Source organism: Danio rerio, chromosome 24 (assembly GCF_049306965.1).
Source record: "Danio rerio strain Tuebingen ecotype United States chromosome 24, GRCz12tu, whole genome shotgun sequence".
Classification (NCBI taxonomy): Eukaryota; Metazoa; Chordata; class Actinopteri; order Cypriniformes; family Danionidae; genus Danio; species Danio rerio.
Genome location: NC_133199.1, coordinates 46,190,001 through 46,205,114, shown reverse-complemented (window position 1 = coordinate 46,205,114; position 15,114 = coordinate 46,190,001). Strand labels below are relative to the sequence as shown.

Genomic DNA, 15,114 nt, shown 5'->3' with positions numbered 1-15,114 from the left:
ATCCTCAAAGATCCTTAGCCTTAAGTTATAATAGAAGTTTGTATGAATGTTCAAGAAACTGAAGCAGATAAGGGAGATTCCACATTAGAATTAATTTATGCAATGAATGAATAGGTCGTTAAGATTTCCAAGGTAACCCATATGCCCGGAGCACTGAGCTGCCCAAAGAGCTGATTTAATGTGAATAAACCTCAAAGCAGCTGCCGGGCAAATCATATTGAGTTAAGGTTCTGGACAGATTTTAAACCAGGCATCAGAAATCTCCCAAAGGGTTAACTTTATTTTGAGACCACTGCAAATGACATGAAGTACTGTCTGACAAATAAATTTTGGAAATAGGTGTACTGTCTGTACCAGTGGTTCTCAAACTGGTACGTGTACCACTAGTGGTATGCGGAGGAATCACCAAATAATGAAACCGTTTTCACTTAATCATTTGATGTGTACTAGAAGGTCGATGTGATCAGCATTGGCCGTTTTGTGTAGCATAAGATCACAGCGCTATGCTTAGTTTTAGTGCAATGTCAAGAAAAGTTGCAAATCAGTCGACCTTGTCAAGTTTTATGAGAAACGAAAGGGCGGGACAGAGGATTTGAGTTGCAGAGACAGAAAAAAATAAATAAGTGTTGTTGAAATAATGCTTCTTGGATGTTCACTATAGAGATGTCTAGCAGAGTAATTGAACTGCAGACATATTTCCTGTCCATTTGATGATCTACATCCATGTTTTAGCGAGTTGACTCACATCTGACCAGTCACTCCTCTAAACACAGTATGAATGGCAATGTGGGAATGGAGGTATTGCACAATTACTAATTTCTTTAAATGTGGCGAGTGCTTTATTTTAACAAGCTCATTCATGTACACACAAAAAAAAAAGCTAAAACTGGTATGCAAGCTTTTATATAGGCTTTTTTCAAGTGAACTGCAAGACCTCATGATCGCGTATGTGCTCAGATTGTATACCATAACGATCTGTTCACTGTTAAAGTAGACATTTATCTTTGTTCCTTGACTAAATTGTCAAAAGTTATCAAGTATTTACAATTAGATTGATGCATGATCGATGACAATGCTAATGGTCTTATTTGGCTGTATTGTGAAGTGAAACTTAGCAAAGGTGAATCTTTAGTTCTTTACGACAAGAATTGTGCTGGAAATGTTTCATGAGGCATTTGCGATTTCTACATTTAGCTGTATTCTGATCGGTCTTAAAGCATTACAGGTCAAAGCAATCCATTGTTAGTGCTTTAAGAGTCTTATTGTTAATTAACAAATAAACAATAACTCTTAAAGCACCGCTTTGATAAATGTATTGTCATTTCAAATACCTCAAGTCATTTGGTTTTTGTTTTACTGATAGTGTACTTGAATTTTTGTAAAGTTTGTATTTTAGTTTAAGAGCAAGTGTAAAATAAAATCTACATGTGATGTACAGCTGTTTAAGAAACAAAATTGCCATATTGTAAAGAAAAATAGTGTAAAATATGTAAATAAAAGGCCAAATTTAAATCTTTTCATCATATACTTTAAAACTTTCAAAGCTTGAACATGGTTTAAAAATGGGCAAAGTGTCTTTATGGCCTTAAAGATAGTGGTAGTTTTGCCAGTGCTATTGAAAAAGATTAACTCATGAAAGGGAAAAAAACAAAAAAAACTTCCTTTGTTAGTGCAAATTCCTAAACATGTAGCTTTGGGATTTAAGCAATTATACCATTCAATCAGGTTTAAACTTAGGTAATTTCTTAATGAAAATCTGATTATTTTTTTTCAAAAGTAACCAACTAGTACTTTTTAAAAGAGTACTTTGTACTTTTACCTAATATTAGTATTTACTAAAATTTGTGTTATTTTAGCAGTGTAATAGTTTTTACTTTAGTACAAAAAAAGACTAACCATATTTTTATGATATATGATTAATAATAATAATAATAATTATTATTATTATTATTATTAATGTTTTTATTTGTATCAATTACTATGGAATGTTTAATAAGTTGATGAGAATACATTTTAGGTGTTAAATAGATAGCATTTAAGTCTTGAAAATAAAAAATAGGTGCTGGAAAAAGTGCTTAATTCCTTGATTTTCATTAGGCTGTGCCTGTATTTATACCCCGTCATAAGTACATTAAACATATGTCAGAAATCAAGATTTGTCAAAGTGTAGGTATGACATATAGCCAATATTTATGAGGTCCAAGCAACATTTCCAGCTTTTGATAAATAGGCTACTATGAACACTTTACATTCAAGTACAGCAATTTTCTTTACTTTAAGAACAGTGACTTTATGAACTTTTAAAATCACATTTCAATTTAAATGTTTTTTATCTGCAAGAACAGTTAATGTTCAGACTACTTAAAATGTGACTGAAAATACATTTTCTGAATGACAGGACTTAACCTGCCTAGTTTTTAATCTGTGCACAGCTTAATTAGGCCTACAACGTTATTTTTTTAAAAACTGGTCATTATGGTGGTACTTGAACAATTTTTTTCTAAGGTGGTTCTTGGTAAAAAAAAGTTTGAGAACCACTGGTCTATGCTATTTTGTGTAGTTGTGAACGTCTTCAATCACGCTATGTGGAGAGAGAAAAAAAAATTCACAATACAACCAAACTGTGATTTTCATTGTTTAAGTGAGAGCCTTAAAGTGAGGATTTGTTTTTGAAAAGATTCTCAATACCAAAAGAAATTCTCTATACTTGATGTTTTCTTTTAAATTTGAGATTTGTGAAGAGGAAACTGGAACTGGTAAAGTTGAAATATTTATAGGTGAAGAGGTTCCAATATTCCCATGAAATGGAGATATTGTAAAAGAAGTGTGGTTACTTTCACTGAGGTTCTGGGGTTAGATGTTCTAGGAGTTAGAGAAGATCTTATTTTTGAAACCAGCCATGTACACTACAGATGTTCTGGAGAAGGCATGTAGGGTTTTTTTTTCCTGAAAAGTTCTGGGTTTTAAGTTTTAGAATAAATATTTTAAATCTTCCCATAGAAATAATGGATGTTAAAGAAAGGGAAAATCTGGTCATTCTGAAAAGTTGTAGGGTTATAAATTTGAGATTTGGCGTTTTAGAGTGTCCCTATGAACGTACTAGTCTTACTCCTGAAACTTATTCCTAGTAAACTTTGGGGTTACAAATTCTCAGTAAATCTCATGTTTGAATTGATGACTTTTTGAAAAGTTCTCAAATGACTGGTGTAGGTGGTGTTGATGCACAATGTGCTGTTGTGTGGAGGTGCTAATCACCAATAGAAGACTGGGCTTCATTTAAGGCCTGTTCGCCCCCGGCCACCTTCCCTGCGTGCTGTCCAAGTGGACCCAGGGGGGCTGAATACTTACCACTCCCCCAAGTGACCTTTTGTTAACACCGCAAGGTTGCCCAGGCCACCCGAGAAGAGTCTGAAGATGTTTCTCTATGAGGCCTACTCTGGCTAATCCAGAGACCAGGCTCCCCAGGACCCCAGATATCTCCAGGGCACAGGAGAGCCCTTGCCCAAATCAGTTGAATCTAACAGGTAGACTCAGGAGTAAAAGTTGGCCATAAACTGGTCATTGCTTTCTCCTTACTCCCTGCTGATTTGCTCCAGAATACTTCTAGTCAACATTCATGGAGTTATTTAATTCCAAGATGATCAAAGAACTTGTTCAAATGTGACTAGAAGCATTCAAAGAGATAATCCTGACCTCTAACTTATTACTAGAAATAAAGATATTTAAGAGGCCAGGTCGAGGATCAGTCTGGTGGATATATCTCTGTAGATATATCATTCTTCTACCAGACATCTCCCCTAAGGCACTGCAAGAACCAAGCAGACATCTTCCTCATTAAGGACAACCTTTGAGAGCATTACCCTGAAAAACAGGAGAGTCTAGACCTTGACCAGGTGTTGAGACACAGCATTTCGGCAGCGGTGAGTGTTCTCATGACCATTTGTTTGTTTGTTTGTTTTTCTTTGTTCTTGTTTGCATATTTTCATTAAGAATTTGATTATCTGATGTCTAGGTTGGTTTCCCATACTTTGATTATCATATTTAAGCTTATAAAGCCCTTTAAAATTGAGTTTTATTAGACAATAGAGCATAGGCAAATGACTCATTATTATTCGTGGTTTTGCACCAATCATGTTTGTTCCCTGTTGAGTGTGCTGTAGGTCAATTTAAATAACTTATATCTCTGTTGTTTTTTTTATATTTTGTTTTCATTTTTCGGTATTTTAATCTGTATATTATGAAGAAAAAGTCTTGAACATAAAAACTGTCATTACTAATAAACAATGTTTTTATGGGGTTACCGTTTTTGAGGAGTAGAGCTGATTTTGTGGAGTCCCTTATAATCGCCTCACAATTCATATTGTATGTTAACTTGTTTTTTACTAGTTGATTACGAAATGTATTATTGGAGGTGATTGTGTGGTTATGTCACCAGAAATAATAAAACATCTCCTTACAATCTAAAATGATGTACAAACATCATTGAGCACTGTTAAAATGCTATTGTATGAAATTAGATATTCAAATTTAGTTGGTATTGAGCACTGATCTGCTCTGACGGATATTACACTAAAATAAAATAATGAGTCAAGTTTTAAAGGTTACTTTGGCTGAGATAAACTTTGATTCAGTTGCCTGAAAGCAGGCAAAATTAAGCTTATAATGGAGGTTTATTCTCTTCAGCTAGCCTGAGCTCCAGAGCAGGTTAATAACCAGGCCAAGGATAATGCTTTTAACTTATACGTTAGTTTCATTGTCAATGCTATTTAAATTGTATGTGTTTTACAGTCATTTCATGCTTATTTTGGTTGCTGCAATTAATTGTGTAAGAGTGGCCCGGAGCATCAGACCAGTGCTGAATGTGGCTACTGTGGTGCTACACTGATTATAACACCACTCAGAGTACTGTTGCACAAGATGTTGTGAGCTATTCTTCCTATTGTAAAGTCATGTAATGTGAAGTTCACTGTCGTCATTTCATCTAGCAGAGTACAAACAGCAGCTGTTAAACCATGGTCCAGATAGACATGCAATGTGAAAACACTTGAGATATGACTACTGTGAACATGCTGCTGTCTGAATTCAGCATAAGACTGTTCATGAACTAGGACAACATTCTACAAACCATAAATGACTTCTAGAATTGTCACCTCGTCAGAAAAAGAGAGTCAGAGCAATGAGCAGGTGTAGAGAGGCAGCGTTCTCGATCATGGTGAGTTTTCCCATGAACATTTGTTTGTTTGTTTTGCTCTTATTTGTATATTGTCATTCAGAATTTGAGTAACTGATGTCTAGGTTGTGTTTTCATCCTTCAATCATCATATTAAAACTTATAAAACCCTAAAATCGCGTTTTATTAGAGAATAGAGCGGATGCGAATCACTCATTAGTATTCGTGTTTTTCCACCAATCCCGTTTGTCCTCAGCTGAGTGTGCTGTCGGCCAGTTTAACACCTTTATATTTCGCTTGTGTTTTAGTATTTTGTTCGTATTTTTTCATTATTGCAATCTGTATATTGTGTAGAATAACTTGACAACTGTTATTATTGATGACGAATATTTCTGTGGGGTTACCGTTTATGATAAGTATAGCTGGTTTAGTGGAGTGCCTTACAATCGCATCTGCAGACATAGATAATTCATCAGTCATTATTAAATTTAAGAAATGACTCTATAGTAATAATAATGTTAATGACGGTAATAGCTAACTCACGATCAGGATAATAAATTGCTATGTGATATCTTCGTTGTTTCTCTAGTGAAAAAAGTTGTGAAAATGAAAACCGGTTTAAAATGTAAGTGAGGATTAAGTTAGACTCTCTGTTAAAGACTTTCCTGCGCAGAGACAGACATCCAGATTCAGGAATAAATGAGGTCAGATCAGCTTCATGGGTTTGAGAAGGATCTAGCGAGGCTGTAATATAAACGATCAAAATAAACTGGCCAGAAGAAAACAGGACAATTCACTCAGAGTTTCATCTTAATTACATTCAATCCACTGTGTGTGTGTTTGTGCTCAAACTACAGCTGAGCGACCTCACACACACACACATACACACTGCAGACTACAGCTGAGCTCCAACACACACACACACGCACACACACACACACACACACACACACACACACAGACTGATGACCTGCACCGAGGACACAGAATGAGAGGGACTGGAGAACTCTGGGTCTGCTTAGCGCTCAGTCACAGACGGACATTAGATGTGCTTTTCATGGCTTATTTTGCTTTGGCATGTTGAAATATGAGGATGACACACTGACAGAACAGAGCGACACAGAGCTTCACTGGAGTGTTTTATTAGCGCTCGGGGACTGCAGTGTTTTAACAGCACTCAGGGATTGCAGACGCGGCCGTAGAACAGCAGACTGCCGGTCGGGTTGTGTCGGATGAGCATCAGGAATGGGTGGTCAGCACAGAAGCGCTCAGCCCGCATCAGGCAGCGGGTCATCATCACCGCCGCCGTGGCCGCCGCCGCCTCCGTGCCCTCCTCGTTCACCTCCAGGAAGGACTGGTGCACCACCGTGGACAGCAGCAGCTCTCCGCCCGCACATACTCCGCTGAAATCTGCCCGCTGCGGGTCGAAGGCGTCCGGCATGCCCAGCTCCACCAGCAGCGGCTTCAGTTCCAGTCGCTCCTCCACCCGCAGCCGCGGCAGAGACACCTCCACCTCCAACACATCCATCATGTCTGACCGCGTCCAGTCCGTCAGCGTCTCCAGGGTCAGCGCACGCTCCAGCTGCACACAGGACAGTTTATTAATCAACACATATGCTCTGCACACACAGTGGTGTTTATCAGCAGAACACACACACACACACACACACACACACACACATTACATATAAACAGACACTTTAGTCTAAATCGACAAACAATGGAGGAGGACTTCCACCATGATTTATCAAGAAGAGGCAGCACACACGGGAACAGCTCGCTTTACAAACTAACCAGCCTGAGAGAGGCACGCTCGGACTTTACAGAATTAGGGTTGGTGTGTGGTGAAGTGTGTGTGTGTGTGTGTGGTGAAGTGTGTGTGTGTGTGGGGGGGGGGGGGGAGGGGGGGTTATTCAACAGGGTTCAGGTGATCTCAGTACAGATGCTGCGGCGTTTAGTTGTGGTGTTCTGGATACCAGTGAATCTGTCGTCTGTGTGGGAATGGGGAGATCACTCCACCAGTGAGGACCAGTGAATGAAAAGGTTAGATGGGCTCTCACTGAAGAGCAGTTCGGGTCACCTTTATCAGGCTTTGGTGTAGGACAAAGTTTCAGTCGCATCATTCTCACTGGAGGAAATGTCTAGAGTAAAGCTGTACGGGTCGCTCACATTTCATATGAGCAGCACTTCTCACAAAGCAGATGCTTTATACATATTAATGCTTCTGTATAAATGTTTAATACTAACTATTCTATGAAGATGAGTTGATTATGACTGCAGATCAATGACTGTGAAATAGCCTACTGTAACATCTGCAATTATTTTCAATAAATAAATGAACATATATGAACACACACAGCCCCTTACAGTCCTCGATATGTTACCATCTACAGATAAACTACACACAGCAGACATTTCGTGCTTATTTGGGTTCAAAACAACACAAAATATAGCCCACAGTCAACGAAACCCTCTCATCGGTGTGTGTAATCCTCAGCAGCAGTGTAGCCTCTGTTAGAGAGTCACTCCATCATTCTCAGTTCATATTAGTCCAGACGGTGATGATCAGTGTGTGTGTTATGGCAGTGTGTTCACGTTTGCTGTAGAAGTAATGCGCTTCTTTTTCCCGGCTTCTCCTTTTTTTCGCGGTTCACTCTCACGTTCGTCAGTGTCTAACTGGATCAGGTTTTGAAAGGTTTCAGGTTTTATCAGCTCCAGAAGAGTGTTATTTCAGATACAGATGTGCGACGAGCGCAAGCAAGAAAGCGAAACCCCTTCCGCTTCAGACTGGCTCATAGAAAACAGCGAGGCACAGGGTAAATCTGCTGTACTCCATGGCTTTGTGGCCGTTCATCAAGTTAAGGACAAGGTTTGTTTGAGCCAGATCGACCATGGCTCGGTATTATGTGTATATATAATTCCGCTGTAATCTCTCGCTGTGTATTTTAAACATGGCGGGTTTTTTTGTTTACATTCTGGCTTATTGCGTAAGTAAATGACGTTTCTCTGTAAACCAATAGTGTTCAGCTGCGCGTCTAGCTCCGCCTTTTGGTACCCTTTCTCGTGTTTGGTACCCTTTCGAAAGGCTGCCACAAAAGTAGTACGGTTCAGTACGCCTTTTGACGGAAACGGCCATAAAAGCGTACCAAACTGAACCGACCGTACCACTCAGTGGAAATGGGTCATTACAGTACTGCATGGGGTAATGGTGGATGAGCAGCTGGATGGAGAAGGCCTGTTGAGTGTGTGGAGCTGCAGGGAACACAAGTCATTCAGTTATCGCCAGGTTCAGCAGCAGGTGATGGTCTTTCTTTCATTCATTTTCTCTTCAGCTTAGTCCTTTTATTCATCAGAGGCCGCCACAGCAGAATGAACCGCCAACTTATCCAGCATATGTTTTATGCAGCGGACGCCTCATAACCCTAACCCTACCTGGAGAAGTGATGGAGACTGTGTGCCTTTCAGAAGGGGAATTATTGGTGTAGTCAGAACAGTTGGAGTATTTCCAATCATTAGAAAAAAGAAAGCCGGTCCTCCGGCCCTCGCCAAGGGCTGTGGCTGATCCAGTCTCAGTCAGGGCAGTGTCTGGAGACTAGATTGAGATGCTAATACTGGACTGGCGTCTGTTTTGATTACAGCTGACGGACAATTATTAATCTCAATAAACATTTATACAGCTGCTCACGCTCACTAATAGTGCTTCACTGATCACTAACTGGCCAACAACGGCTTCAGTGTGTGGACACACACACACACACACACACACACACACACACACACCTTCTCCAGCCCGGTGCCATCATCCTCCATGGCGTTAGGCAGCAGCACCAGCATGCTCAGCTCCTTCCCAGCATACGGAAGCTCCAGAATCTGACAGTTCACATCCGGGATGAAGGCCAGAGGAAACCGGCCCTTCTGGAACATCATCTGCACCGGCTTAGACTCATTCTGGACAACAGTAACACAACAGCATTAGTGCACACGCACACGCACACACACACACACAAAAACACACACACAAAAACACACAAAAACACACACACACACACACACAAACACACACACACAAAAACACACACACAAAAACACACACACACACACACACCAGGCTATCCAAACAGGGCCCAGGTGCGCTTCCCGGTTCGTTTGAGAAGTGAGAGTGCTCTGAATCGGGCTCACACTGAGGACACATCACTTTTGGGGACTGTTTGATCTGAATTTATTAATCTTACTGTTGAAGGATCGCAAACGGTCGTTGTTAATTAAAGACACAAACCCCTCACTGCACCTTCAGCACACCTCCTCATCATGACTGATAATGAGCGTCAGCACTGCTGCATCTGTTCAGCAGGAGATCTGACTGTCACTGCAGCCCAGACCACTGAAACAAGACAAATGCACAAAACTGCAGCAGCGTCCACTGCGCTGACGAGAGCGCTTCTCTTCTGTTACACTGGCCAGAGCATCATCCATGATGGAAGCGTGCTCAGAGCCCGTGAGGACAACATGCAGTGTGAGTGCAGCCGAGGGGGAGAGGGGAGGGGGGACGAGCACCCTGAGGCACGGTTCAAGACAACTGTAGCTAATGTGAGCGCGTCCTTAAGGCTGATTTATACTTCTGCATCAAGCGCATGCGTATGCTTCGGCGCTGACGCATAGCCCTTCGCCGTCGCTGACGTGCACCTCTCAAAAAAATTTAACTACACGTCGCAACAACGCGTAGCGAAAGCTCAGTGATTGGTCGGCTTGGTAGCGCTGACGAGTCTGGGCGGGACCGAGAGCCGCGCGAATGGCGCGAGCGATTGTTTACAAGTGTGGAGTCCCGTGAAGGAGCTCCGGATGGAAAGTTTTGTTTTGTGTTTACCTCAAAGTTAAAGTTGTTGCACGTCCGCCGGTTCCTGCCACAACATGAGCGAGTTTGAGCCACTTATACATCCCGGAAGTGTTCAGGAAAAGCAAAACAACAGCGAAGAAACTCGACACAGAGGAACATTTACACCTCACTGCCCACTAGTGTTTCAGAAGTGTTAATGCAGACCGACAGAGACAGCAGCAGAAGTATAAATGCACAGCTGCGCGCGTTACATGCGCCATGGGTTACGCCGGTCACTTGATGCAGAAGTATAAACCAGGCCTTACACACACACACACACACACACACACACACACACACACACACACACACACACACACACACACACACACTCTCTCTCTCTCTCTCTCTCTCCTCACTCTGCTGGTCCGGAACTGCTGCTCGTGTGTGTGCTCCTCCAGGAATTTCCTCTCCCAGCTGCTCTTGAAGTAAACAGCGTTGACCAGAACCAGCCGGCTCAGAGAGTCCACACTGCCCTCCGCCAGCAGATCCCGGATTTTCTCTGTGGACACACACACACACACACACACACACACACACACAGTCAGCACAGGGTTTATTATCACTCACACTGTGTGTTATAAAAAAACCTACACACACACACACACACACACAGTGCAGGGTTCATCATTAGCTGTGTGTCCCACCGTGCGTCTGCTGCTCCACCCAGCGGTTGATGATCCCCCGTGACGCTTCCGGCTGACTGATGAAGTCCAGTGGCTGCAGCTCCGCCCCGTACAGACGCCGCGTGTCCGACAGAAACGTCTGGAACACAGAGAGAACAGAGAGAGCTGCAGCTCAGTTCTGCATCAGCTGCGGGTTAGTGTTAGTGTTAGGATACACACACCTCCTGGAAGCGGCAGGACTGCTCTCCGTACAGCCGGCTGGCGAGGCTCAGTGTGTGCGGCGCTCCGGCTCTGTTCATTTCGGTCAGTAGCTTCGTGAAGCCGGCGTGGATCTGGCTTTCGGCTCCATCAAAGTGCAGCGTCTGCAGAAAACAGAACAACAGAGTCAAGGACAGCGATGGAGGAAACGCTTCATCTGACACACAAAATGAGGAGTGATGGACACTGTGATAGACTCCACACACACACACTGGTGGACTCCACACACACTCTGGTGGACTCCACACACACACTCTGGTGGACTCCACACACACACTCTGGTGGACTCCACACACACTCTGATGGACTCCACACACACACTCTGGTGGACTCCACACACACTCTGGTGGACTCCACACACACTCTGGTGGACTCCACACACACACTCTGGTGGACTCCACACACACACTCTGGTGGACTCCACACACACACTCTGGTGGACTCCACACACACACTCTGGTGGACTCCACACACACACTCTGGTGGACTCCACACACACTCTGGTGGACTCCACACACACTCTGGTGGACTCCACACACACACTCTGGTGGACTCCACACACACTCTGATGGACTCCACACACACTCTGGTGGACTCCACACACACACTCTGGTGGACTCCACACACACACTCTGGTGGACTCCACACACACTCTGATGGACTCCACACACTCTGGTGGACTCCACACACACACTCTGATGGACTTCACACACACTCCACCTCCAGATGCAAATGTTCCAGCAACTGATCGGCAACACACAGCACCTTCACATGTAGACTGGCCTGAGGTAAAGAGCTGTCATTAAGCCCTGTCAGGACTTCTACACTGGTTGAACAGCTGATCTGTCTGTTTGAGTGGAGCTGTTGTATCTGATCAGGGTTCAGGAGCAGCTCTGAGCCGGTTCCGGATGTGTTCCTGCCCGTCGGTTCTGGTAAAGATGTGATCCGGGTCTCAGTTGTTTGACGGCTGTATCTGATGTGATCAGACATGAAGCACTGATGGAGGTTGTAGACGGTGGGCTGAGCTGATGCTGGGTGACTCCACATGTGTCTGCTGGATGAAGACCGTATTGATCCTCTTCTGCTCTACTGAAGCGTGCGCTTGCTCAGGCATCAGCGGTGTTTGGCGGCTCGCTGTCCTCCTTATGCTGATGATGCACATGTTTATCTGATCAGCAGGCCCAGACACAATCTGCAGACGTCTTTTGCTATTCTGAGAAGAACTTTGTAAAACATCTGCAGATTTATGTGGAATAACTTTAGGAGTATTTAACTAAAAGCTTAATATACGGAGTAAATAATAACAGCTTTTACCTGGATTCAATGTTTACAATGCAAATCCAATTATATCCACTTACTAGCTAAACAAAGAGAGTCTCATATAACAGATCTACCAGAAGACAGAAGACGGGGCGACACGGTGGCGCAGTAGGTAGTGCTGTCGCAAGAAGGTCGCTGATTCAAGCCTCGGCTGGGTCAGTTTCTGTTTCTGTGTGGAGTTTGCATGTTCTCCCTGCGTTCACATGGGCTTCCTTCAGGTGCTCCGGTTTCCCCCACAGTCCAAACACATGCGGATTGTTTGTACTGTATGTGTGTGTGTGTGTGTGTGTGTGTGTGTATAAATGAGTGTGTGAGTGTTTCCCAGAGATGGGTTGCAGCTGGAAGGGCATCCACTGGGTAAAAGACATGCTGGATAAGTTGGTGGTTGATTCCGCTGTGGCGACCCCAGATTAATAAAGGGACTAAGCCGACAAGAAAATGAATGAATAAATGAGCGAAGATCTGACTTTACAATCTGTACTGTAAATAAATCACTTCAGCATTTTCATATTAGTCAATATTAATAATTGATCATTTAAAAAATGAGTGAATATGAATTCACACACATTTACACAAGGAAATAAAGAGAGATCTGCTGATTCCTGACCGCACAGATTCTGTGTGTGTCTACTGATGAGGGACAGTTCAGCATTACATTCTTACTGTGCGTGTGTGTGTGTGTGTGTGTGTGTGTGTGTCTCAGAGATGGAGTGATGGTTTTAGACCCCTGAGGTCTCCACAACTGATTAATCAGCTCCTTTAACCCCAGCCTGCCTCCTCATGCTCAGGGCTCCTCTTGATGAGGGTTAGTGGTGATGAGCGCATCACGTCTGTGCTCAGGGCTGTCTCTACTGAAGGAGTACAGGGAGTGTGTGTTCAGAGATGTGGAGGTGTTCCCGCCGGTGTTCATCAGCTCTGTGCTGTCATGCTCTATACTGCTGCCGAGCTTTAGCTGCAGATGGGAAACGGGTAAAGAACATAACAGAACAGCAGTAACAGTGTCGAGTTAGTCCATCAGAGGAGTCAGTGTGATGTGTGGAGGAGTCTCCTCACGCTGATCTACAGCTGTCTGTCCTGCACCACGGCGGCTCACTCCTCTGGGTTACTGACATGTTCACATCAGCTGCTGCTGCAGCACTGCTGTCGGTAATAGCGAGCTCTCGGCACACCGCTGTGCTTATAATGTGCTGTAAAGAGGAGCGGAGAGAAACCCTGAACAGAAGTGTGTGTGTTCAGCTCACAGACGGACATTACTCAGTTTACCTGTCGACAAGATCAACATCATCAAACTAAATCAGCTCATGTGTTAAGAGTTGATCTGCAGGTCTGCTTAATGATCCACAGCCTGAGCCGATAACAGCATTGCTCAACACTTTACAGCTCTGCGCTGAACACACACACACACACACACACACACACACACACACACACACACCTGTCCACAGGTGGAGAATCAGCAGCTCTTTTACAGCCTTCTTCATCTTCATCATCACTAATGTCGAAGTTCAGACAGACACACCTAAGCAAACGGCGGTCACGTGACCAGCAGCGCGCGCACCTGTCCTGCAGGTGTAGTTTAACACAGTAACTTACACACTCACCTGAGACATCTGATCTTTGGTGTTTCCAGCAGCTCCGAGGGAAAGCATCGAGAGCGCCGCAGAGATGCTGAGCGGGGAGAAAAACACATTCTGCGAACTATCTCCATCGCTGATCTTCTGGAAGAGGCTGAGGCAGAAGCGCGCATGCGCGGCGGACAGAGGCTCCATTCTGAAAACAAACACACACGAACACACACACACACACACACACATATATATATGACAAGACAGAACGCTGGACGAGCAGCTTTAGCGTATATAAACTCGGTCATCTCTGATATTCCCGCGCTGTTTCTCCGGTAAACTCTTCCTTCAGCTTCATCGCTTTTCACTTCCTCGATCTCAGCGCCGCTTCGCTCTCACCGCTCATTGGATAAACGACCAGCGCAAACGCTCCTGATTGGCCAAACTAGCGCAAAACGTCATGATGCGTTAAAACACGTCAAGCCGAAAAGTAACATCGCATGTTTCCTAAAAAGTGCGTTTAAATGACCAAAGTGTTTATTAATGAGGACAAGACACGCCGAAAACGCCATAAAGGTCTACTGGAGCACCCTAGCGTGACTATTTCAGCGCGTCTCCTGTTAACAGCGGCGTGTTCCCGTTAATGAGGAATACTCGAAATGATTTGCTTAATTAATATTTCAGTAATGACCGGAATCAATAGAGTGACTCACTGACCTGCTGCTACACGAGTCTTCAGTCGGAGGAGTCCCGCAGGCGGTGTGAAGCCGGAGACACCGGGTTATATGAGCAGACACACCCTCACACACGCGCACACACATAAGCACGAGCAAGCAAACTCCCTCTCACAGACACACACTTGCGCGCGCGTGTGTGTGTGAGTGAGTTTACTCTATCAGTGACAGAATTCTCACACACACTTCATCAGGACACCGGCTGTTGTCCACAGGGTGAGCAGAACATCAGAACATCAGGTTTCCAGATCTCTCTTTGAGTTTGGCAGTGAGATGAGTCTGGTGTCCCTCATGTTGACCCTCCACAGCAGGGGTCACCAATCCTGGTCCTGGAGGGCCGGTGTCCCTGCAGGGTTTAGCTCCAACCTGCCTCAACACACCTGCCTGGATGTTTTAAGTATATCTAGTAAGACTTTGATTAGCTTGTTCAGGTGTGTTTGATTAGGGTTGGAGCAGGACACCGGCCCTCCAGGAACAAGTTTGGTGACCCCTGCTCCACAGAGTCTCGGGCTGGATTCTGTGAGAGCAGCTCAGACAGATCCAACACTTCATTATTTAGAATTAGAGA

The 15,114-nt window shown here is 43.8% G+C and overlaps 1 protein-coding gene across 2 annotated transcripts in view; it reads right to left on the bottom strand.

Moving 5' to 3' along the window:
* Positions 1 to 6,296: 6,296 nt before the first annotated feature.
* serpinb1l3 (serpin peptidase inhibitor, clade B (ovalbumin), member 1, like 3) overlaps positions 6,297 to 15,114 on the bottom strand; it is a 9,774-nt gene continuing 956 nt past the window's right edge. The window contains exons 1-7 of one of the 2 annotated variants that reach the window (XM_005174205.5): positions 14,530 to 14,570; positions 13,849 to 14,017; positions 10,891 to 11,031; positions 10,691 to 10,808; positions 10,403 to 10,545; positions 8,951 to 9,118; positions 6,297 to 6,752 (exon numbers count right to left, since the gene is read on the bottom strand). In XM_005174205.5, coding sequence (XP_005174262.2) covers positions 6,348 to 6,752; positions 8,951 to 9,118; positions 10,403 to 10,545; positions 10,691 to 10,808; positions 10,891 to 11,031; positions 13,849 to 14,016 — 1,143 coding nt within the window. In that variant the 5' untranslated portion in view covers position 14,017; positions 14,530 to 14,570 and the 3' untranslated portion in view covers positions 6,297 to 6,347. Of the gene's footprint in view, positions 6,753 to 8,950; positions 9,119 to 10,402; positions 10,546 to 10,690; positions 10,809 to 10,890; positions 11,032 to 13,848; positions 14,018 to 14,529; positions 14,571 to 15,114 lie in introns of those variants that run through there. The other variant, NM_199936.1, reaches the window with a different exon arrangement.